Source organism: Gymnogyps californianus, chromosome 3 (genome assembly GCF_018139145.2).
Source record: "Gymnogyps californianus isolate 813 chromosome 3, ASM1813914v2, whole genome shotgun sequence".
Taxonomy (NCBI): domain Eukaryota; kingdom Metazoa; phylum Chordata; class Aves; order Accipitriformes; family Cathartidae; genus Gymnogyps; species Gymnogyps californianus.
This window is the reverse complement of record NC_059473.1, coordinates 93817461-93843004: the sequence shown is the minus strand read 5'-3', so window position 1 is coordinate 93843004 and position 25544 is coordinate 93817461. Positions and strand designations below refer to the sequence as shown.

At 40.1% G+C, this 25544-nt stretch overlaps 1 protein-coding gene across 5 annotated transcripts in view; it reads left to right on the top strand.

Moving 5' to 3' along the window:
- KCNQ5 (potassium voltage-gated channel subfamily Q member 5) overlaps positions 1-25544 on the top strand; it is a 295136-nt gene that overhangs the window by 249086 nt on the left and 20506 nt on the right. Inside the window, exons 6-11 of one of the 5 annotated variants that reach the window (XM_050893930.1) lie at positions 5528-5638; positions 7606-7701; positions 10989-11083; positions 12623-12649; positions 15775-15831; positions 21426-21646. In XM_050893930.1, the coding sequence (XP_050749887.1) occupies positions 5528-5638; positions 7606-7701; positions 10989-11083; positions 12623-12649; positions 15775-15831; positions 21426-21646 (607 nt within the window). The remainder of the gene's footprint in view (positions 1-5527; positions 5639-7605; positions 7702-10988; positions 11084-12622; positions 12650-15774; positions 15832-21425; positions 21647-25544) is intronic. The other 4 variants (XM_050893934.1, XM_050893931.1, XM_050893932.1 and 1 more) reach the window with 4 other exon arrangements.

Genomic DNA, 25544 nt, shown 5'->3' with positions numbered 1-25544 from the left:
CATGTTAGATCCAGATCCTTCTCCCTGAGCAGCTCTAGCAGCAGCAAGATCTTTATTTTAGAATTTGCTTCTCCACTACCTGCTGACTGCTATTTTTTAAGGAAAAACCCTGCTAAGAAATAATCATTGTATAAACTGATGCTTAAAATATTTTGTACACTATGAAGTGAAAATGTATGACTCATAGGTCAGGTAAGTAGTGCAACTGAGAAAATAGGAATCTTTTCTTGACATCAGCAAGAAAAACAACAAATTGTAATCAAGAACCAGAAAACAATCTATATTGTATATTTCTGTATCTTTTCTTCTTTCCCCAGTGTGTGACATGAATACATTTAAATTTTTAATGTGCTTAAGTGCACAAAGTTACTGAAAATCAGTGTTCCCCCTTACCTGTTATCTTTGCCATTTTAATAATAGTATTTTTTGTATAATATGTAAAACAGTATGTGGGAAATGCATAATGTGCTTCTTAGTCACGGTTGTTTTTACTGCCAGAGTAACCCACATGCAGATTTTGAAAAGGTCAGATTGTGTGGCATTCTAGGGGAAATCAATGCTTAGTCTTATTGATTTGTTTATTTGCAAAAGTTGTTCTAACTTAAACCACAGAGTATCTACCAAATCCCAGACTGAATTCTGTGATGGCAGAGGTACAAGAAAGGACTGCATTGAAGTCAGGCACAAATAGTTGCCTTAAATTTCAAGCTTTTAGAGGCACCTTGCAGGACCAGACCCAGCATGCATCAATTAACCCATTCATTAATTCAGATTATTTGAGGGCCATACCCCGCTATGGTCATTTCACTGACTCCATTTCTGAAGCCCATATTTTTACGCTGAAATGAAAGGCAGGATATGGCATCCTAATTTACATATGAATACTCCACTGTATTTGCAATTCCATGTTGTACTGTGCAACCTGCAGTTTAAACATCATGCTAATGTTACTATTGTGAATATTCTTGTGGTTGGGGTCCCCACAGTGCTGCCTAACGTAGCAGCACACAACAGTGTGTGTTATATGAAGAGCTCAAGTTCACAATTTGCTTTGGTAGAGAAGGTAAACTCATTTAACAGAATAAAATAACTAAACTATACAGGAACAAAAGGGCAATTCAAAAACTTACGTATTTCAAAACCAAACCATACATGGTTTTCTGAGAACTGCTAGTGTTAGCTAGAACTGTGTGTGCTTATAGTGGCATTTAGTTTGTACATTAATTAGTTTTACCTGCAAATGTAATGCAATTAAGATTCCTGTCTCTCTTACACATTTGACAGGGTTTCTCTCAATAAATCATTATTTTCTAGTAGTATCCAGGAGTTACAGTTGGATATGGAATGACTGGCACTCCACAGTGACCTATAGGTGAACAAAACATATTACAATGAATAATTTTGTCACCGTTTTTCCCATTTAATGTAATGATAGCATGAGCAAACTACATTTTGTTCAGTTAATTGATGTCAGGTAAAGATTCAAAAGGTAAGTACTGCTAGCAGAACATAAAATGACAGCAGAAAGAAATATTAGGGTAGAGGAGGGCCTCCTGGGTCCTATCTCATCTAATTGAAGGCACCTAGGTTATGTAATCACATTCATTATTATATTACCTCACTTATTATTAACATATTTATTAGCTCCAGCGATGAGGTATAACAGTTCTATCATTGTTGTGAGTTTTGAGTCTAGCCAGGTTACACTGCCTGCCTTGGCTGGTCTGTCCAGGCATCTCATTTATAGAAGCAACCAAAATGGAGTGTTTTGCATCTGGTACAAAAGATAGGACACAGCTAGCTCATTTAGCCACATAGGAGTGTGATTCAGTTGCTTGAACATAGTCATACAGTGCCATGGAAGATCTGTTGGAGAGTCTGCTGCCTCTCCTGCAGGTGGTCCCTGTTCAGATGCCCTAGGGTATCTCAGGTGGCACTAGACATTTATTTTCAGGCAAGCCTAAGTCCTACATTTTAGGATAGGATGAATTACCTGCTGGGGGAATCTCTCTTTCCATCGTGCATGTTGTGGTGACCAGATCACGCTAAACACCTAAGCATTTTATTTTTCAGGTTGGGTGAAATGAATCCTATACAAATAAACTCTAAAAGGTTTGGTTTATTGTCCTGGTTTAGGCTGTGGTGATCAGACACAGGGCTGCCTGCTCAGCAGGTATCCCCAGAAAGACATGATTTGCACACCTTGTTATTTCTTTTACTGTATCTTGATCCTCTTTTTCACCACTTTGCTTCCTCTGACCAAGTCTCCTCTCAAATAAACAACCTATCCCTAATTACCTTCACAGGTTTGCTACAGATTTTGTAGTTCTGTTACCTAGTCATTCTTGGCCTTGTACGGTACCGCTGATGCAGTCACCTAGGTGCTGTTGGCCTTGCAAGATTGTAATCCCCGAAAGGTCCCAAATAATTTCCTCCAGTCACCTTTGAACTTTGGTCACTTCTCCCTTAACCACCTGTGGGACCCAGCCTTCCCTCACAGTGCCAGCTGTAACTTCTGTCTGCTTCTTACATTGTTATCAGTGACATCTGGAAATTTCTTGCGTTGTCATGGTCTCACGTCCAGTAGTTTTCCACATCCTGTTCAGTTAATTTAACCTCAGGATTATGCCAGTCAGGGCCTGGCCAGTGGTTTAGTCATTCGCTTGCAGCACTAATAAAGACGTGGAGGATTATTCCTGAACTTGACCCTGAAGTTGTCTGGAAAAATATTTTCTTAGTTTTGTGATGAGAGGAATATCAAATGAAGATCAAACCCATTTGTTCAGTGTTGAGTAAGACGATATGGCACGGTGCTGACACCTATACACCCATGTAAAGACCATCCTGAGATAAAACAGCTCAAAGTGAGCAAGAAGCCACTGATATTCATAATCATAGACTGATACCGTTAAGTCCTCAGGACCTAAAAGAATGGGGGGAAGAGCTTTAATATGGTCATGTTATTTTCTTTGGAGAAATTCCAGAGATACAGTCTGTGTGACTGCTCCTGGTTTTGGATCATTCCCAGATGTCAGATCCCAAAGGTTCAAGTTTATCTTTGACTTCTTCGGAAGACAGTTCGGTGGCAATATCATTAATATGCAGATGACACTTAGTTCTGTTTCCTTCTTGTCAGCCCAGGCAGGAGATATCTCTGTACTTTCCAGCGTCTGGCAGAGATAGGGAGCTGGACAGAAGCCAAGAAACTGGGCTTGTTCCAGAGCTTCAAACTGCTTCGCAATGACTGGCCTGGAAACGTATTTTGAGGAACTTTTATTCAGGGATTAATTTGTTCAAGTGCTTCATTGCTCTCAGGGTCTTAATAGCCTCAAACTGTTCTGCACTTGCTCTCAGATGAGAAGAGCTGTGAATACCTTGTTCAGCAAACAAAGGAAAACCAAATCAAGCCCCTCTGCCAGGCCAAGACCATGGTTGCATCAGCTCACCTCTGCCAGAAAAGAGGGAGCTGCATTCCCATCTCCCTTCCTCCTTATTGCGCAATCTCAGCCACGTGCTGCCTTGTGCAGGCTCTGGAGCTTGTTCGGTGCCTCCATGAGCTAACTCAACTCACCGAAACAGCAGAAACAAACCACGCAGAAATGTGGATAATTCTCTCCACCTTCCTGGGTTGCATTGGCTCTCCAAAGTGTCCAGAAAAAGCCAGGAAGAGGGGATGGGGCAGGAAGGTGAAGAGGAGCAAGGAAGGAGAGCAAGACCTGATAAGCACGTGAGGTGGTGTGTCTGTGACCAGGCTAGCATTACAAAACTTGAGACTTGATAACCACTTGAAATTTCAGCTGCAACTGAAATTCAGCTCACTCTCATTTAGTCACTATGGCTTTCTCAGGGTAAATTACACCCACAGCTTGTTCCCAACAATGGGAGCAATTAAAAGCACTGTTTACTATCTACAGAGCCCTAAATAGTTGAAATCTAATTACTTCCAAAAGACTTTCCTTCTTTTGTCCTGTGGTGACCCCAGCATTAAATAGAATTGCTTTGGCCGTCTTGCCTAGGAATGAACTTTGAGGAAGCTGGAAGCAAAATAATGTCTCTAGAAGGCATTTTCCTGAATAATTCGTTCCTGCCAGAATATTTGCTAAGCCTGAACTTGCCCACATTTGGTACACGATGCAAAATAATTCTCTGTGCACATGTTCTCCGCTAATAACAGGCCCCGGAGTCCTTGGCATTCAGCCTACTGTTGTCTATCTTTGTCCTTTAACATCGTGTGCCATTGCCTGAGCACGTGCCCTGCAGCCTCCCACCCAACCTTCGGAAATCCTCCGCTCTGCCCAAACCTCCTGCTGCCCACACCAGGCAGTGGGGTAGGTCCAAACTCCCCAAGAGGGAAGCGCAGAGATGCGACTTTCTCCTGACGGTCCAGTCCCCAGGTTTGGGACTGGCACGTTTCCCAGGCCAGGAGTAGCCAGGAGGACATTTCCTTGGGTCGGAGAAGACCCTCAGCCACACACAGACATGAAGCCATAATCTTTGGCTTGGAGATATGCTCAGTAAACCACAACCAAGCACCATTTTCCCAGTGGCATTTGCATATGCGCTGCATTTCTACGTGGCCTGCAGTCAATGAGTTGCATGTGGAGAGCCCTCCCGCATGTACCAAACTCTGCCATCATCTGCACTGGTGCTACATGGCAGGGGTGCTGGCCTCCACAGCACAGCTTTTGAAACATCTGTATGCTGAGCCTCTGATTACACTCGCCCCATGAGGGGATTACAGATGCCCTCCTCTTTCTCTTTGACCTCTGCCCAAGTAGGTCTGAGCTAACATCATTGTCCAACAGCCTGAGGTACCTCTGCGTCTGCTGCTGTGTAGTAGTCTTTGGACCTTCATGTCAGGAGTGATATAGGTATATCTGAGCCTGTCATAAGGAAGGGGAAAGGACCAGGAACTTCTTGAAGTTCCTTCCAGCTTTTGATTAGTGTTTTTTGTGTTTCAGAAGATAACCCACTTCAAATTGTACTGATGGTCTTGTAGAAAATGCAGCTGCTTCTTGCTGTTCCTTTGACTTTATATCATCTGCGAACGTCAACTTCCTCCCTACTATATTTTTCCGACACGATCTCTGTGTAATTTATACTTGTGTAGTTGTGCAAATACATACAGTTATATTTCCCTGCAGAAAATGGGTGAAACACCTTTATATCCATGGAAAAGACCACTTTTTTCTGCCCAACTTACATAATTTCCCACCATTTGCCTCAACTTTGAGATCCGAGAGCTTCTGGTTTATTATTTTTTAAACTTATTTATTGCTTATTTAAGTATTTTTCTCACATTTATTATTTATCTCAGTTTTATTCAGTCATAAAGAGTATTAAGTTTTCATAGAAAAATGTATTAATTTTAATTTATTTATGTTTGTTTTTCTTTTAGAAACAGCTATATATATTTCATGTGTCTTGGATTATTTAGTGGAAATGTTGTTTCATGCAATGTAAATAATCTGCAACTAATCTCTCAGTGACTTCTGGTAAACCACGATGTTCATTCATTTCTTTTTAGATCACATTGACAACCATTGGCTATGGAGACAAAACTCCTCTTACTTGGCTTGGAAGGTTGCTTTCTGCAGGATTTGCTCTACTTGGCATTTCTTTCTTTGCACTACCTGCTGTGAGTATGCCTATAAAATTTAGAAAAAGGTAATAGAAACTTCTGTAGCCCCTACCGCTGTTATGATACAAAAAGCTGAAGGAAGCTCTCTACATGAAGAACAACTGTTTAAGGCTTTTTGCTCTGTGACAACACTAGTGAACTGCTACCCAAAATCCAAACGAAAGGCTTGGTGTCATTGCTTGAGTTTTGGGGAGTTTCTTTGGCATGGACAAAACTGGGAAATAATCCTAAATTAGGTACCATACTGTTGTGTAAGGTTGAAATTCCTTTCTTTTGTTATGAATTGTGGCTTATATATTACTGCTTTTCTTTCAGATTTTTGAAAAAAAATCAGCTGATATGTTTTTCTGAATTAGATTCTATTGGAAAAAAAGTGAGATATTTCTAATAGGTTGTCTTGTATGACCATGTTCAGGCTACCAACAGAGAGTAGTAAAAGGCGTTAAATCAACCAAAAGTTAATGTCGTTGAATGTAAAAATGCAACTATCATTTTCTGTGAATGATTGTAAATAAACATGACAGTTTATTTATGTTGCTTTTATCAATGTTCAAGAGACTTTAATGGAAATGGGAATCATCTAATAACTAAAATATAGTGTAGCTTCAGAAATAACTTTTCATTTTTGTGAGTGAATTTCCTTTCTTTTTTAAATTAGTATTGAATAAGCATGAAATCAGAAGTGATATTTGTATTTTGTTGTATTGCATCCAGTGCAACATATACAGAAAATCAGTATTTTAATACTCAGATTCATTAGCTGTAGATCACTATAAAATATGTATAATACATTTGTTTTCAACCATATAGACAAACCAAGATTAAAAGTCAGCATTTGCCAACAGCATTGAATCATCTAGTGTACTGCATTTATTTCTTACTCTAAGTACAGAGAGTATTTCAGTATCTCTGGCATATTATAATGCATTATAATTATAATTATAATACATTACCTGTTTGTGAATCTTTGACACTTAATGGCAGCTACTGTAATTAATTCCCTTTGTCACCTAGTCACCACTAACAAGAAGGTAGTCTTAGCAAGACTACAATGAACATGTAAAAGATTATTAACCTTACATATTAGAGATGCCAGAACTTTTGTTCCTCATGTCGTATCTAGGTACAGATACTCATTTTCCTCATAAACACTTTTGTGTTGAATCTGTCTGTAAAACGAGATATGTGTGAATCTTAGGCATTTCTAATATTATTTTATCCTGACTAAGAATCAAGTGAAAATATTCTTCCTTATAATGCAGACATGTCCAGCAGAAATATTACACTCCTTGCAAGCCAAGGAGGGAAACGTTCTCAATCTTTGGGTCTGTTCAGCAGAGGTCAAATTTATCCTACTTATTCAAAGGTAAAAAGACTAAAAGGGGAGAGGTTTCATCATCAGCTTTTTTTCATAGCCTACAGAATGAACAATGGGGATTATTTAGATGGGAAAGAGTGAGAAGAAATGGTCTTAATCTGTTAAGCAAGGCATTTTCTAACTTTTCTAAAATCAGAAGTTATAATAAGCACTGCAGATACGGACTTTGAGGTCCATATATATCTGGCATATCTGGCAGCTGGTCATTTCATCATTCCTGGCTTATGTTCCTCTGAATGTTCCCGCTTGATTTTTTATATATATAGATATAGAGATAGATAGATATAGAGATATATATATCTCCATGGCCTTTAGAGTTGCAGGAACATAGTTTGGCACAAACCCAAGCAATGGTTAGGATGAGTGGTCATTGGTAGTGCCACAGATGTTATCTCATAAGTAAGGATTCTCCTGCTTCACCACGAAAGGGGCACTGTTGTTAAGTCTTATACTGTCATATACTGTCATAAATGTGTTATCTGAAGCAATCATATGGCATAACATCTTCACAAAATCTTTGTAGTTGATTATGTATATTTGTTGAAAAAACTACCTACATAATGATAAATGGCGTATTGTATTGCAGGGCATCCTTGGCTCAGGATTCGCATTAAAAGTGCAGGAACAGCATCGTCAGAAACACTTTGAGAAAAGAAGGAATCCAGCTGCCAGTCTAATTCAGGTAAATATGAAATCAGTGAAAAGATGATAGTAGGTGATTTAAAGTACATATTGGAGCAAGTTTTATTATTTCAATTTGGAAAGTTTTGTGGAAATAATGTTTAACAGATTGGTTAGTTTCACAAAAGAAGTTTGTTCAGTGATTGCCATGTGTTGCCATAATTGTGTACATAGCATTTCTATGCGTAGTTTTTTAGTTCTTCTATCCATGCTGAAGAAACCAGCTCAAGGATGTCAATTGCATGCCTCCAGTTAGCGAATTATTTGGAAAATAGAATTGATCGCTAGACAACCCAACCGACAGCACAGCACTCTTGCCTATATTAAGCTACTTTTCATCTACTACAGGATTTAGTGCTCCAATAAGTGATTTACTTGCTGAAAATGAGAAGTGTCCTGCCCAGAGAATTGCTTTCACTATTAGTCAATTCAAAAGCTGGAAATGCAGGCTAGCAATTCAAAAATGCCTGAAATTGTCTGAAGTGGTTTCAGCTCCAATATTGACATGATGGTGCAGACCAACGATTGAGAAAGATTTTTTTAAGCAAAAGTGGCATGATATTTGTTAAACAGCTGGTTTGCATGGGTTTTTTCCTTAACTTACAGTTCTAGTTAAAAATGAGAAAATCCTCTAAAGAATGATTTTGCACCAAGCTTTACTCTACTTGATGTACTGAAAAAAAAAGGGGGGAAATAATCTTCTAGCGTCTTAAGTTTATTTTCTTGGGATCCCAACTGTTTTATGTGTGCCATTTATGCTGGTTTTTTAATTCTGAAATAATAAATCCAAATAAAGAAGCTGAGCATGAATATACTAGAGTTCCATGATAAGTTCAGGATAGATGCCAGGCTGTCTTTGAAGCGTTCTTAAAGTTAATAAATGTTTTCCATTATTACTGTTCAATGATTACTAAATACTAAATATCTGAGATTTAATATTTATTAGAATAATTAATAAATATAAATCCACTCCTTTTGTATCTATTGTACTGTAGAATGACTGTCTGGGATATTTTCTAACACATACATTCTAATCTACTTCTTCCAATTTTGGTTGCCAGAGGAAACACACAATAGATTTAGGTTTTGAATGTAGCTCTCCCTATTATTGTATGACAGTTCAACCAAAATATTAGTAAGATAACATGCTAAATAGATTAAGAGTAGCTAGCTGACTGATTTCAGAAAGTGACTCGCAATGGGCAAAATCATTGTGAAAGGAAGACATTTGTGGTGGGATCCCATGATGAAGGCTGTTCAGCATTTACAAGTTCATTTTCATGTTCAGCATTTTCAGTGATCTGGAAATTAATATAAAATTGCCGATGGAGATATTTGCCAATGGCACAAGGCCTGGCAGAATAGGAAAGATGAGGGCAGGCAAACAGGAATAAACCCGAGGATGACCTGGGTGACTTTACAGGGTGGAATGATTCCTACCAAATGTCTTAATACACCAAATACAAAGCTTGATCTAGAAACAATGAATTCAGACTATTACAAGAGGCCTCTATCCCAGTATTAGTGACTCTGGAAAGGATTTGATGAAGGATGAGAAACACAGAGGAGAAAGAGTGGGAAAGAAGGGTCAAGAGCTTCATACAAGCTCCCAGTATGTTACTCCAGCCGGTTTATTACAGTCCTTAGATACAGAACCAGAAAGGTAACAAGTAGGAGAAGGCTGATAGTACCACTGTGTATGGCGATGCTGGTACTAACATGCTACATATCAACTCAGCATCTACAGTTTGTAAATGAGACTGGAAAATTGGAGAAAACAAAGAAAACATTGGAAAAAAAATGAGTCCAGGACTGGAGAAAATTTCATGTTCATGAATGCAGGATGTGTCTGAACTGCATATCATTGTCTACTGTAACAGTACGCAGGCTTTTTTAAATTGTCTGTTGTGGATATTGGTAACGAACTACCGTGGAAATCAGTGCGCTCTAGCTTATCAGGATAATGTCTATTTTCTAATCAGTTACTCTGTAGAATTAGTCTGTGCTAACTCCTCTGTTGCCATAGATATACTGTCTGCTAGAGCCTTTACCTGACTTAAAGATAGCTAAGGTATCACTATAGAAAACTGAAATGTTTCATATGGACATACTTTTCTCGATTTCTTTAGCTCATAAGAAATATTCTGTGTGAATATTATTTGAACATGAAAGTCCAGAGAGGAAGTACTGGAACCTACAAGACTATTTAATGTAGCAGACAGAAACATAACAAATATCTCTGGCTGTAAGCCAAAACCAAAGAGTTTCAAATTAAAAATAATGCAGAGATTTTTGACAATAAGGATGATCAACCAGTGGAACAATTTACAAAGTAAGTGACAGGTTCTCCATCTGTAGGTGAAGACTAGATGTGTTTCTGGGAGATATGCAGTAGGAAAACACAGGGTATTAGACTCTGTACAAGAATACCTGGATGACATTTAATGGTTGGCAATATAAGGAAGCGCAGATACTCAGCTAGTACAAATTAACATAGCTATGCTGACATCAGGGAAGCTGTTCTAGTTTGTAGAACCGAGGATCTGTCTTACTATCTACATGCCGTTATAAATCTAAATAGTGAATACGTTTTCAATGCTATGCTTTGGTCACTCACTTTTGAAATTATTTATTTCATGTTTTTAAACATTTAGCAGTGTTTCAAACCACAGAGAATATTTCTCTTTTCTTCTACATGCTTTTTGTCTGGTTTTCATTATCATTTACAAAATGTATTATGACACTTTCTCTACCTCAGACTGCAAGTTTGTGTGGGTGTCCCCTATGGACTTGTCACAAATAAATCACTGCGATGCTTTTCTGAGCACCTTTATGTACTGACTATCTTCTGGTGCTTCCACGAAGCCATTAACTCTTACTTTACCGTGTAAAGTGTACTGTGATTCACAAAAGTTTTGGTAGGTTTTTACTGGTATTTCCTTAATCAACCTAATAGAGCACATTCCAATCTGAGCAAAATCCCCCCTCTCCGTAATCAGTGCGGTGGCATTGTCACTTCATGTTCTTGGTTCCTTTGTGCTTTTCTATTGTTTCCCCATACCAGGCTTCTTGGCGGTTTTATTCTACCGACGCCAGCCGAACAAACCTGACAGCCACCTGGCGATATTATGAAAGTATTCTTCCTCCCCTCAGGCATGTATCAGTGCTATGAATGATAAAAGAAAGCTATGACTTGTATTGGTTACTAATCTGCTTTTCAATTTTTTGTTTCATCCCCTGCTCCCTCTTGCCTTGTTTTTTCTTTTTTACCATATATCCTGCACGTAGTGTGTATGGCGTAGTTATGCGGCTGATGAGAAATCGGTTTCCATTGCTACCTGGAAGCCTCATTTGAAGGCCTTGCATACCTGCAGCCCTACAAAGTAGGTACAAATATGGCAGCTGGTGCTGTTCTCAATGTCTGTTCAAGCTTATAGAGAATTACTATTTGTCTCTTTCATCTTGTTTTGTCTTCTTAAGTCCTCTCATTAAAAATTTCAACTAACAAATCAGATCAGTGTTATCTAGGAGCCTAGGACAGTGGGACAAATACAAATCATTGCCATTTATCTAAGAAATATCACTGAGTACAGGCATTAGAATAATTTTCCCAAAAACCCACTTATATATCAAGGTTAATGTTTCACCCAGTTCCAAATTATCTCTAAGGAGGAAAATATTAAGTTTAATGCAGAGCTTGTTCCTTGATTTAATGCTATTTTTATGCCTGTGCCTCTGTATAAGGCTATAGCTACAGATCTGCCTTTGCAAGGGAAGAGAGCCTTGTGGTATTCTGCAGGTGAATGCACTGAGGAATTTGCTCCTTTTCCTCATCACTTCTGATATAGTCAGTATTTCCTTAGGGCAAATTATATCCTCAGTTATACACACAGTCAATGGAAGATGACTAAAAAGACCTGATGTCACAGTTTGGCAGACAGGAAATATTTGATGTCCTAGTTTGGGTGAGAATTCGCAGAGCACTGGCAGCCCAAGACTCTTCAATAATTCAGTACAAGATTTACCAGAAGGTAGTAAGTTGACTAATTCAATATCGGGCACAAATCAGGAAGTAAAAGATACTTGATAAAGATCAAAAAGGAGAGTGCTAAGAGCCTTATGGGAAAGCTCTGATAAGCATCCTAACTGTTGTTATTGCAGACAGTGCAAGAGAATTAGTGGTTTCTCTCAAAGCTGGGTGATGAACATCCACATGACAGTAAAAAAGTAATTGTGTGCCAAAAAGCTCAGCCAAAAAGAGGTTTGGCTGGGTACCCAAAGCTGATCTTTGAATTTCAAAGACTTGACAAGAACAGAGCCATAAGTAATCCATTACCATAACTGTAATTCCAAAATGCTCCAAACTAAAAGGAGCCTTTAGATTAAAAGTTACATGGAATATTGATTTTTGACATATACAAACAGGTTGAAAGCAACATTGGTATAAATGGATGGATATAAAATTACATAAATAATGAAGCTGTATCCCACCTTAAATATTCTAAAATATGATTGTCCCTCAAAAGTGCATCTACTTGTTATTTTAGATAAGCATATTGCTGTGCTATCCTAAAATTAAACCTTTTTATTTACCAGAGATAACTTTATCTAATAAGAGCCTACAGCTTTCTGTTATATATGTGTCAGCAATGCATTTTGCCTAAGTGCTTTGCCAACTCAGTCTGCAGTGGTATGTACTAAGCATGTTATGCATGTGTTAAAACAACTGAAAAGTTTCTTTTTCGGAAGTATTGTAGTTACGAGTCTTGCTTGAATGTTTTTGTGATTGCAATGTAACGTGTGTGTTGTACACTAACATACCCATTTACGTTTATCATATATCTAACATCATCTGTAATGAAGTAATGTGATTACTATCTGCATAACAAGTATGTTTTTCCCTCCCACTCCCTGACCTGAAGAAAAGAACAAGGGGAAGCTTCTAGCAGGTTTGTAGTTTCTTTTATTTCTTTTATCTGTGAAATCACTGCTTCTTAATGGCTTTTAGATGTCTCAGGTTCTGTACAGTAGGTTCAATGAACTCTAACTGTTAACTGATAATAATCACAAATTGCATTTTTTTAAACTCATATCAATAGACTAATGCTGCTGAAATTTGCTTCTTTGTCCCAGTTTTTGTATGGAAAAACTAGGCAATTTTTTACTTTTTAACTTTGAGGGGGAGCGCAGTTCAAACAGTGGCAGAGTAGCAAGTGGAGCAGCCTCCCCAGACCCAGCTCCTGGGCAAGGATGTGGCCCTCAGCTTCTGCCATAAAATTGATGCTCATGGTTTCCAGGAATCGCAGTGGAAGCTACAGGCATGTAGTTGAATTTGGCTTCATGAGCCAGCCCATCAGCCCCCTGTCACAGGGGGAGGACCCCCCCCCAACGGCACTGGCTGGCTGTCACCTCGGCAAGGGTCTGTGCTGCCCTGCAGGAGCATCCTCAAGGCTTCCTCAGTGCAATGTCTCCACGTTTCCTAACCTTTTCCTGCCGTCCCCTCCTAAGGAGTGTTTTGGGACATGGCAGGCGGGGGGAAAGCACCACTGCAGTGGCTCACCTCCTCCAGGCTGCACGGTTTGCACTCCTGCATGGCCCTGTTCGGGCGGAGGAGGCAGCCTGACATCTCGCCTTAAATAAACCCTGCCGCTGCCAGCCAGGAGGGCAAGTGGGGTTTCCACCCAGCCTAGATGCCGGTTGAGGACCGGCTGCCTACAGCGCACAGAGACAGGCCTTGGCAGGGCTATCCTCACTGGGTTAATAAAGCTCTGGAGATGCACAGTCCTAAGGGAGTAAGAGGAAATGCTGCTCTTTGCCGTACTTCCAGCTCAAACCCTTAGGGACAGGAAGGACTTGGTGGCTACAAGAGAAATTACACTACCTCCAAAACTCGTTAGGGATGGGAGTCAGCAGGCGTTCAGCAGCCGGCACTGTGGTATCAGCACGATCAGAGAATAGTGGAGTTTATGTCTGAGCAGAAAATGATGAAAAGCCAAGAAAAAAAGTGTCGGTGACACGTCAACCCCTGAACTACATCTGCCCTCAAGTTGTACTGTGGTTCACAAACTCTTCTGGGTTATTCAGTCACCTGTGAGGAGTCTGAGCACTGCAGCACCTCACACACAAACAGGGGTGTAATATCTTCACATTGATTACCCGTGTCCCATTCCACTTTCCAGATTGCTCCTCCGGCGGCTGACTCCATCCTTTTCCCTGATGTGCACATAACTGCTGTTAGTGTCACAGTAATACGAGGGGACTGGATTTGCTCTGAGATGTCCCTCAAGAGCACTTCACCTGCTCTGTCAGTTCTGTGACTTTTCATATACGTTACCTCCATAGGCTTGCTAGCAACGTATCGATCTCATTAAATTATTACAACCTGATCCAAACTTTTTGCATTCACCAGCTGTATTTCCTACTCTTTCAACAGCACCATTTAAAATTGACTTCAGCTTTTTTAAAGGTGAGACTGAAGTTGGCAGTAAATGAGTACGTACCTCCAAACCAGTGATTTGTGCAGAGGGGTGAGGTTATTCCCAGTTGTACCTGTGAGCACTTAAAGAGACAAATTTACTTACAATAAGTAGAAGCTAAATGCAAAAAAAAACCCAACTGCCAAAACTATATTACATGCTCCATGTTAGTGATAACTGTTGTAGTTTTAAAAGTAGTCAATGATTTAGCCAGATTTTTTCACTTTATTTTTGCTGAAGGGAAGATGTTTGTCCCTTCAGAAACTCTTAATATGTGCACTGCTGCAAATTAGTGTAGGTACAAAAATGAACTAGTTAACTGCTGAGATCCTGGTCTACAGTAAAAAACCCTACAGACCACTCAGTGCCTTTTAAAAAAGGTGTGTTTTGTCAGTGGCTGTTTATCATTCTTGTGCTGATATATTGCTGTATGTTTGTATCACTTAAAATACTTGTGGTGTATGTGGTCTTTTGTGGTAAAAATGTAAATACAAACTGCTGCAACGTACTTCAAGATGACTGTCCTCGACTATTTAACTTCTTTCTTACTGCAATGCTGAGTGACTTGCATGGGATGCTATGTGAACTAAGTAAGCTGCTTCTTGTTTCTCTCTTTAAATGAAGATGTGTTTGCACAAGTAGTGCATTGGATTGCTTTCTGAATATGATCTTTGCTCTGTACTCCATTCTAATAGTAGTGGAGAAGAACTTTTATTACTTTAGGTAGAAGTTAATTATTTTCTTTCCTACCAAAATGACTTTTATATTTACAGAACTGAATTCTTGCGTTTTGTCACGTATAGACCTACAGTCTTGCATTAGGTAACTAAATGTTGCTGTGCACTTGAGTTGAGAGAGTTGTGCTTATGAGGCTGTAGCTTCATATTGATTTTAAGAAAAATATGTATGTTGTGTTTCTCAAAAGATTATACACAAGTATTCTAATTAATCATTTATCAAAAGTAATGGTAGCCAACCTCTCTGGTATATCCACGCTGTAAATGAGATATTTCTATAAATCAGTTCTAGACTTCTGCAAGTTATTTAAAAAGCCTATATGTTAAATTCTCCATATCTACAAATGCGCACTCCATTGCAAATGAAAGCAAATAATATTTATTTCTATTCAATTATACAACGTGGCTGAAATTCTTCCTGTGCAGGAAACTAGATCAAGACTGATGAATCTTACAACATCCTGAGAGCATAAGCAGTCTTAAGCTGTGTGTAGGACATGCATTGGGTGTCTGCAAAGGATGAACGTCACCCATCTAGTGTTGTAACTAGTGAGCCTGAATACGAATTCCCTGGTCAGACAACTCTCTCTGGTGCAATAAGGAGGAGTTTTGCCAGTATAGGAGCTTGGGGGAAAAACTCGTCCCTGCTCTGAGGGAAACAAGTAAATTATACTGTGGAATTCTCTCCACCTCCTATACCATATTTGTTTCTAAAAGTAGATTTAATGTAAACTCTCTGCATGCACCATATGAAAAAGAAATTGCCAGTGATGCAGAATCTAACTTGAGGTGGAAAGCCTAACCCCTTACCTAGCAGTGGAATGCTTAGTAACATGGTCCTCTATCTCCCCTCACTCCTAGTAAGCTTTGTAGTAATAAACAGAAGCTCTTCAGGATGTACACCCCTCGGAAACATAGGTATTCAGCATCCTGCCTATTCACATGATGTTTGAGAATGCCAACTAACATCAGGTGCATGATTCATTTACTTCCCCTCCTTAGTGCTTTAAAGCTCCTTCTCGAAAGGAGGTTTCTTAATTTATTTATTTTTAAGTGCTTGTAATTCCCTTGTTGCTTGTTGCCTGCAATGACATTAATACAATGGCAATAATACCAGTTCTTTGAAACTCATCTGGTCGGACAATTGCAGTGTGCAGCACGCCACAGTTTGCCAAAGCCCGGTTCCCCTTCTCTGCCTGAGACTTGAAGTTTTGGAATGCATTACCCTGCGGAGATCTAAAACCAGGGTTGAATGTTTGGGTAAAGACATTTCCCCAAGTCCAAGAGGATTTTTATAACCATGGCAGTTGAGTTCTGCATCTAATAATTAGTGGGGAATATTAAGCTATAACACGCTAGGCAATACCAACAGTCAAAATGTGCAATTGTTGTTGAGAAGAATCCCCTTGGACACAGCCTGTGGAAGCTGTGCCTGCATCCTGTACTGGAAGGTAGAGGAATGCATGTGAAATCAACCATCTGCTTCAGCTGAATTCTGTGGAAATTGTGTCTCTTACCAAAAATGGTAATTCCTAGATGGATGGATCTTATGGGAAGAAACCCTTGATTTATAACTCAAGCTTATTACAATTTTTTTCTCACTTTTTAAAAATAATTTAAAAGACAATAGAAGTACAAACTGATGATAGAAAATGGAGATAAAAAATAGTTTCTCTTCATCTGGAAACTGTTTTGAAAAAGGAAAAAATACACAAAACCCCTGAACTTCATTTATTTTTTCTGTTTGACGATTGACCTTTAAGACATTATGTCCTTGAAATTCTTGTTATTACTCATTGAAGGTATGAGATATAACACTACATTTCTTGAGTTCATGGTCCTAGCATGAGACTGGTGGGGAAGTCTTGAACATTTGAACTTCAGGCCTCACTGTACTATCCATTGCATTTGCATTTGTTCAATTTGGCTTAATTTCAGTGAAGTCATCGGTAGGCTTGGTAAGAATCAACATCTGTATTTATTGGAAGTTAACTGCTGAAAATTGGCACATACATTTGCTTGCTGTTTTTTGCCATGGGTGATAATTTTTGGCAGTTTTAGCTTCTGTCTCGACTCGAGATCCAAAGCATTCTCCCGCACCCTCAGGCCCTCCAGTTACTTCTGATTCGTTTCAATTTCTTCCTATTTCTGCTTCCACCAGCCGGCTCAGTATGAAAAGCTGAAAAACAAATTGTAAATTGTGACTAGTAGCAAGCAGTAGTGCTGCAGGTCTGAGGCTGTAGCAGGGCAGAAGATAAACTTGACCAGAAATGCAGGAAGGTAGGCAGGGAGATAGGGGAGTGGGACTGGGAGGTAAAGAGATGCTCAGTTAACCAAAAAGTATAGTAAGATAGTCCATGGAAGACAGACAGAGCTGTGAGTACGGGAGAAAAAAGCAAACGTTTGTAGGCATTTATCAATTAAAACAAAATCTTTTCAAGTCTAGTCATTTGGTCCAGCAGAGAAGTGTTCATTCCCCCTGCAGTGAAGCTACAGTGACCTCTAGTGTCCCTAAACACCTATTCCTTCATAAATCAAAGGTGGAATAGGCACAATTTAAAAAAGAAGAAATAAGAACTAGAAAGTCCTTTTCTGTCCCAGGGAAGTGAACGGCTCATGCATGTACTGACGGGAAGAATAAGCACTAAGATCCTGCAACTGACCTTTCAGAAAGCAAACAAATAGAGAAAAGTCACTTGCTTTTTTCCCACAGGTGCCAGTTGTAACTGATCTCCACTAAAAGTTGCTTCAAAGCTCCAGTGTTATTGATATCATATTCCACATACGTGGAATATGATATCGATATTCCACAACTTGCAGCCTGCAAGAATAGAGGAGCAATAGGTCCAAAGAGATTACCATTGCCAAGGAAGATTGTAATAGAAAGCAAATATGTATATATACCAAAGTGGGATAAATCATGTAAGGTACAAGCAATGATGGACAGACACATATCTAAAAGAATGCAGAGATGACTGAAGATAGCTGTGGTTCTCTCAGATCCTTGTCATTTAGGTCTGATTCAGGAACCTGTGTAAATTCAGAAAGCATTTAGACACCCATTTTCCTGATTCTTTCTCATGGTTTTTGCCTTTTTGACCAACACTCAACTTAAAGTTTGGGAGTACTTACAGCGATATGTGAATTTCCAATGACCATTAACAGGTTTACATTAATTCAAGGAATTTCGTTTGGATATCATGTAAAAACAGAGGAGAAAAAGGGAGAGAGAAAAATATAATATGCTAGGTCCTGCAAGAGTTGAAGGATTTTTAGCACAGCACTGGACAGTGCTAATCCAACCAGCATTAAATCAGAGTAAAGCACCCTAAAGGCTTCAGTGGCTACTGATTCAAGTGCAGAATGCCCAAAGATGGTTGAAAGGGCATAAGATTATCTCCACTCTGTGTCTCTAACACCATCTCTACCACTATTGCAACAGAGAATCAAGAGCCAGGAACTATATAGCCTATAAGGAAAGGGACTTTCACTGTGGGAAAAAGCCCGGTCAGGATTCCCCCAGAATGCTCTGATTCAGTTATTCCTTCATGATCTGTTATTTATCATATATAGAAGAGCCCCATGGCAGCGTGCTCCCAAGGACAGCGGCTTTCTTCTCCCAAGCATGAATTCTCCACTGCTGCAAGTCATACAATTTATGCCTGTGCTGAGTAGGACCCTGTGACTTCAGGAACATTTCCCACCAGTCTCAAAATAGGAACAGGGATCCAAGAAGCGAAGAACTGCTATAACCAGTGTCTTTGGAGAAACTCTCAAGATGCAGAATAGAGTTTCCAAACCACGCTTCCTTCAGGGGCTGCATTTCTCTTCATGATGCAGCAACCTCCGCATGGACCCTTGGCATGCCATTACATTGCCATTGCTACAAAGCAGATTTATTTTTTTTTAAGTATGAGGTCTACATTTTAAATTAATATTTTCATTCTCAGTGTTGCACTTTTGAAAAATGTCTCTAGTACAGATGAAGTGTCTACTGTTCCTTTCACCATTGCCTCATTGCTTTGATTTGGAGAACTAAAGATATTCAGGTTAAGTAACCATTGTGTACCATTCAGCTTTTATAAATGAAATAACCATGTGTACAATTCATTTAAAGGCAGCCATTGCTTTCATTAGTACAAATTAATTGACAGAACAACACATATGCTTTTTTCATTTTTATTTTGGAATTAATGGGATTATAAAAAATATGGTCCATACTGATCTTTTTATGGCTATTTTATCAATTTTCCTTTCATTTTAATTAGTGCAACAGGAAAAGAGCTGTCCAGAAACTTTTTTACTCTAAGATTTGTCAAAAAAATATAATTTGATTTCATGCTTCAATAGCGAATACAATTTCAGCCATAAAAGGAGTTTAAAAAGCACAGGGGACACATGCCTAGGAATAATATCTATAATAAGAAGTCCATTTTGATTCTGTTGCTCATGCTGTATAGTATGACAATGCAATAATGTGGTTAATAAATATTTTACAGCTTATATTTTCATTAAGTTGTACAATGCAAAAGATTCCTGAGCTGAAATGTAATTCAGTCTTGAAATGTAATTTGTATTGAAAATTAAATTTTAGAACTCACTTTTCTGTCAAATAGTAGCTTCTGTGGGTCTTTTGTATTGCCTATGCAACAGCACACAGTACTGCAGGTCTGGGTAACAATTTGCAATGGAAATAGATAACACTTCCAGCACCATGATGTGTTTATTTCAACAATTGCTTACTTTGGGCAAGGGAAGAAGGAGATTACATTCAGAAATTATAGTAAAGGTATTCTTTCAAGTGATTCAACATGCCATATAGATATATTTATCTAATAATCTTTCTATTGATGTGCTCATTTTTTAGCATTCTTGAAAATTATCTCATTATAAGCTTCCCAGCATGTGCTTTGTCTGCTACAAACTGCATCGTTTCTGCTCTCAGTGATGTTTGTATTCAGAATGAAATGCTATGCTATGCTATGCATGAACAAAGATATCTGATGATCTCAGCATTTCACAGCCACAGAAGTTTGTAACTACTTTCCATTTCATATAATGACATATTAACACTGTATTTTCAGAGTGCAGTAGGTTAAACATCTAAGAACCACATAGTCCATATTAGCATTAGTTAATTAGCTGCAGAATTCATTTCTGTTGAAAACATCTTATGGGCATGCTAAAGTTAAATGAAGGACTTTTAGAGTACTAGAAAGTGTCTTAACTTCAAGTACAATTATAATTTGCAGGTAGACAGTCTTTGCTATAGTGTTTTAAAAGCACCCCCAAAGCCTATGCCAGGGCAGTAGGACTGCAAGAGCCAGTAACATCATACCATGAGCAGCTACTGCATTGCTCCCATCATCTCTCCCCTTGCAAGAACAGGACCACTGATCGAGGCGACCATTCCCTTGTACAGGCAATTGAACTTAACCTTGTAGATAAAACAAGGTTTCCAAACCTTGGTATCAGACTTCCTTTGTTTCCCTTTTGTGCCTTCTGCTACAGGAAGAGACAAACAAAGGCAAAAATGTTAAATAATGAAAAAGCATAGGCAGATAGTCACGGTGACCACGGGATGTTCATCAGATATGCTTGAACGTGAACAAAGGTAATTTAAGCACTGGGAAGTAGAAAATCTACATATCCCATATTTAGCTGACTGGAAGGGAGGGTTATAAGCACAGGAGGGAAAAAAAATCAGCTTACAGTTGGCCAACTATTAGACCACAGGGCCGCCATTGATCCAGCAGTCACAGTCATGAGCTTGGCTGGGCTCTTGTACCTGCCTCAAAGCGCCTGTCCAATACCACCTGCAGGTAGTCAGCTCCCAGCTTAATCTCCAGCAATGACTTTAGTGAGCACACAGCGTATCATTACATTTCCATTAATCGGTCATCACACTGTTTCTTGGATGTTTTGTTAATTTTGGTTTCGTCTTCTGCGAGTAAGTGCTGTAACAAGGAATTCTGGATATGAGTGATCACTAACAATGCATATGAAATGCTGGAAGTGCCACATCTTGAAAAAGCATGAGTATACTAACAGTATTTTTGCCTGCTCAAAAAAACCCCAAACAATACTACATGGCATGCAGTAATAATAGAATACATTTTGTTCTTGTTTATTTGAAGAGATGGCCAGAAATGCACTGAGCTGGGCTGACTAAGATGGAAATAAACCTGTTTAAAATTCAAGGAATAGAAAAAAAAAATCTTAGAGATTAATCTATAATAATTGGGTGAAATTTGTTTCTATTTGTTAATTTTAATTTCCTTTACAAGGTTATTCTGTACTGTAAGATAGACTGCCATTGATAATGCCTCTATCAAAAATTACATCAAATCACTTTCATTCACAAATGAGATATATTCAATGAAAATAAAAGTGTGTAAGAAACAGATTCATACTATTGAGAATTTTTAGAAATTATTTTCGATTATCGTACAATAGAAAAAAGAAATGGAGTGAAGGAACTATGAAATAAGATATATTTCTCTCCTTCACAGTCAAAAGCTAAGTTTTAAAGAGCGGGTCCGGATGGCCAGCCCACGAGGTCAAAGTATAAAGAACAGGCAGTCTTCAGTTGGAGATCGCCGGTCACCAAGTGCCGACATTGCCACTGAGGGCAGCCCAACCAAAGTCCAGAAGAGCTGGAGCTTCAATGACCGAACCCGCTTCAGGCCCTCGCTGCGGCTGAAGAGCTCCCAGCCCAAACCCGTGGTCGACGGTAGGAGTTTTTCATGCCTCGTTTGCCATTGCGTGCTGCTCCCAGCCTGCTCACGCTCTTGCACACCTGCATTGCGTGAATGCAGCCCGTTTTTGGAAAGCAGAAAGAATTGTTATTTGGGGGCGGAGACGCAGGAAAGCTATAACCTGCTTCAAAGAGCATGCCAACATGATTTTTTTTTTAATAAGAAATCTTGTGTCAGTGGTGCATAGGGAGCAACTGGTGGAAAAGAGGGTCACTACGGAAAATCGCAGGTGGACTAAATGCATCCCACGGGTTTGGCTGCAGCAGCTTTGCCGTCGCGGCCCCTCTCCCACCGCTGGGCGCAGCTGCTGTCCAAACCTGCTGCTTCTTGCTGGTGGGCCATGCAACATGGCCAACGCTGCACGGGCTGCGCCGGCTGCGCCTTTGCCAGCCGAGAGCACAGCTTGTATGGCACTGGCCCCCTCAGGCAGAGGAGCTTGCCGAGGAGCTGGGAAGTGCCCTCTTACCTCCACCGGGGATACAATCACCTGCCACCGAGAGATACGCTACTGGGTGCTTTAAGTTTTACAGGGTTGTATCCGGTTCAGTAAGGCAGGTGGCTTTAGCAAACAAAACCAGCATTATTGCTTTTATGTATTGCTTTCTGAAGGGTATTTTAGATGTAGAAAGGACTCCTAACATGTGAAGAAGTGGATCTTTGTGAAAATGGCTCGCTGACCCCGCAGCAGGCAAGAACATAGACTTTCCTGCACGCTGCCTCCCATGCTGCCCCTCTCTGCTCTCCATTCGCTAGCTAAGGTCCTCTCTGGCATTAAACTAGGCAGTGTTCAGGCAAAGATCTTCATCTGCAAAAGCTTGCCAAAACAGAGACAGTGACTGCCCTAGCCAGGGACCACCGAAGCGGGTGAGAGCAGCCCCCTGACAGGCAGGAGCCAAGAGCACCAGATGAGCCCAACCCCTGTAAGGGACGAGTCCTGCACTGAAAGGTGCGCTCACACAGCTCTGGGGGTACCGCTGCCCCAGTGGATTTGGATTTGGGTTTCTCCATTCACATTCTTCCCAACTTATGAACGTTTTGTTCTTTCTTGTGGGACCCCCAGGTAGAAAATAAGGGAAACAAACTGATCGGCTACAACAGGAGGCAGTGACCCTGGCTGTATGGGAAAGGTACAACATAAATCATTTGATCCAAGTAAAGAGATATAACTTTAAACTCTTTCTACGATGGCAATCATGCATGTTACATCCAACAATTGTGGTAAAACTAATTAGACAGAAGTGCGATTTTGAAGTCTGCTTCCTTTTTAAGAGCACCTATTATCACAGACATGTAGGTTGCAAAATACCCATTGAACTGAAATGCCCCATCGCTCAGCTGAGGACGTCCTATGCAACACATCTCTTCAGGAAAAGCCTGGGTAAATAAACATTTCCTGGAGGGCAAACAAGACAAACCAACCGTGTTTGCTAAGGTCATTGTTCCAGGCTAGCCGTCCTCCGCAGAGACCTCTCAGATGCACAAATCCGAAATTTGGCTGCGTTACAGTGAGCTGCTGGGGTGTACCAGCCACCAGGCTGCTATCCAGGTTGCTCACCGCTCCTCGCTTCATTCTGGGGCAGGGGCCTTGGCTCGTGTCCTGTGGCAGCTGCGGCACAGGGGCTGTGTGATGCTGGACTGGGTCTCACGCTGACATGGAGCTGGGACAAGGCCACTTGCTCCACAATGGGAAGTCGTATATATATATATATATTTATATTTATATTTATATTTATATTTATATTTATATTTATATATTGTATATATATTTATATATATAAAGCACCTATCACTATATTGATAAACATTCTTTGGAACCACTCTGACAGCAGAGGTAAGAACAGGGGTCAGCCTGTCAGTACCTCAGCACTTCTGTTTCCAACCAATTTAAAAAAAAAGCCACAAGACTTTGCTGCCAGCCTGCCTGGCTGGTGTTTAATACTGCTACTCCGTCAGGGTTGGAGGGAGACCTATTGTGAATAGGTACCAGAGTGGGGTTGAAGCTACCCTGTCTAAATTTAGGCTTCCTATGTAATCACTTATATAGCGCGAGTATCTCCCCAAAACCATGCCAGAAGTGATTTCATAGGTTAAACCCCCGTAACTCACACTGTGCCTGGAAGTGACCTAAGAAGAGAGTAATTTGTTGAGCACACTGCTGGGGTATCAGCGGCTCATTTCTGCTCCATCCGTTTAGTTTTTCATCAGCCCATTTGTCACAGAAACATTTCCTCAGCATGTCCTCTAGTTTGTCCTGTACGTATTGTCGTTAATAGCAATGATCTGCACAAGAAGATCGTGTTCCCTCTTATTGTCTCCCTTTCACGGAAAAGGTGGAATAAACGGCACCTTGGGTATATCTGTAGATAAAAGATAATAACAACAACAGAGTATTCATTGCTGTGCGTAAACCCTTAAAGATCTTCCCGCTCCTCAGGGCGAGTGCAGCCTGTTTCCTGGTCAGCGGTTTCCAGCTACTAGTCCACCCTTATGAACCGCGGCCAGCAGATACGACCAATTTCTCATCCGTTGCAGAAGGAACAGCTTCCATTGTCTCCAGCTTTTAGGCAAACGCCAAGTTTCCACTCTGGGACCTCGTCCAGCTACTTCTAGGACTGGTATCATCAGAGAGACGTCCAGTGCGCTCACTGCTGAGAGGCAGCTCCCTGCTGCCTTACCCAGTCCACTGCAGGAAAAGTCAGGCACTACCAACCTTGATTTCTTTTTTTTTTGGTGTGTTACCAATTTCATAGTTTGATATGCTTTCTGCATTTGACAGCTCAATGAAAAGGATCTGGAGATGATGTATTTAGTTTAGAACATCTTGCATTTTTCACTGGATGAAAATACAGTATTTGCAGCATTTTATTAATATCTCTTCGTTGTCAGGTCCTCCAGTTTCCTCCTTGAGGTATTCTCCGGCCAAAGGATTAATTATTTTGGTGGGCTGATCTTCAAGCCAAACTACAGAAGCCACTCCTTTCTGGATGAAAGTCTGGACACAAAACAATACACTTGAACAGCCAATCCTTCTGGTGATTCTTACATTTCTGTAGCATGTTTGGGGGGAGAAGAAATGACACTTGCAATAGACCTTTTGGACAGTGACAACATAGTACTGCGTACCCAGTCCGGTGTCAAAACTTTATATCAGTGATCTAATGAAGAAATAATAAACTCTCACTATGAACTTCCCCTTCCAAAAGAGAAATCACTCAGATATTTGCTTGATTTTTCTTTCACCGTATGGCATTTGGGGTTGTAAATGATCTTCCATTAGCACAGGCAGAGGAGGAACTACCTCGCTATGAAGGTGAGGTGCACTGAACTCTGTAAAAATAAAGCAAAGAAGCAAATATGTAAGTAGAGGGTTCAGAAAGGAAGAGAAATTGTTAGCGTATGGGGATGATCTGAGGCAGATAGATAGTCAACACAGCGACTTGGCAGGGCTGACTGAGTTCTGATAAAGGACATGGTTGGAATCTGGGCCAACACCATCAGAAAGAGACTGCTGGAAAAACTAAACATTAGCAATTAGAAACTGGCCTGAAAGGGAGGTTTCTAATCCAGACAGGAGCTTATGGAGGCAGCTAAGAGGGTAACATGATTGAAAATGTAGTAGCCTTCCTCGTAGGCTACCCAGTAACAAAAGCTTACTAACACTCCCCTGCTGCATATTAAAACCACAGAAGGAGAGTTTCTTGGCAGCAAGCAAAACACTTAAGCTGGCCACAGGTATCTCCTAAAAGGATTTTGGCATAGCAGCCTTAGAACAGTTTGACCAAAACTGTTGCACAAATTGCTTTATTTATGGGTAGCAACAGTCCTCTGAAACTGCCTATAAACCATTTATTGCTATTGCCAAAGTGGGCCTGG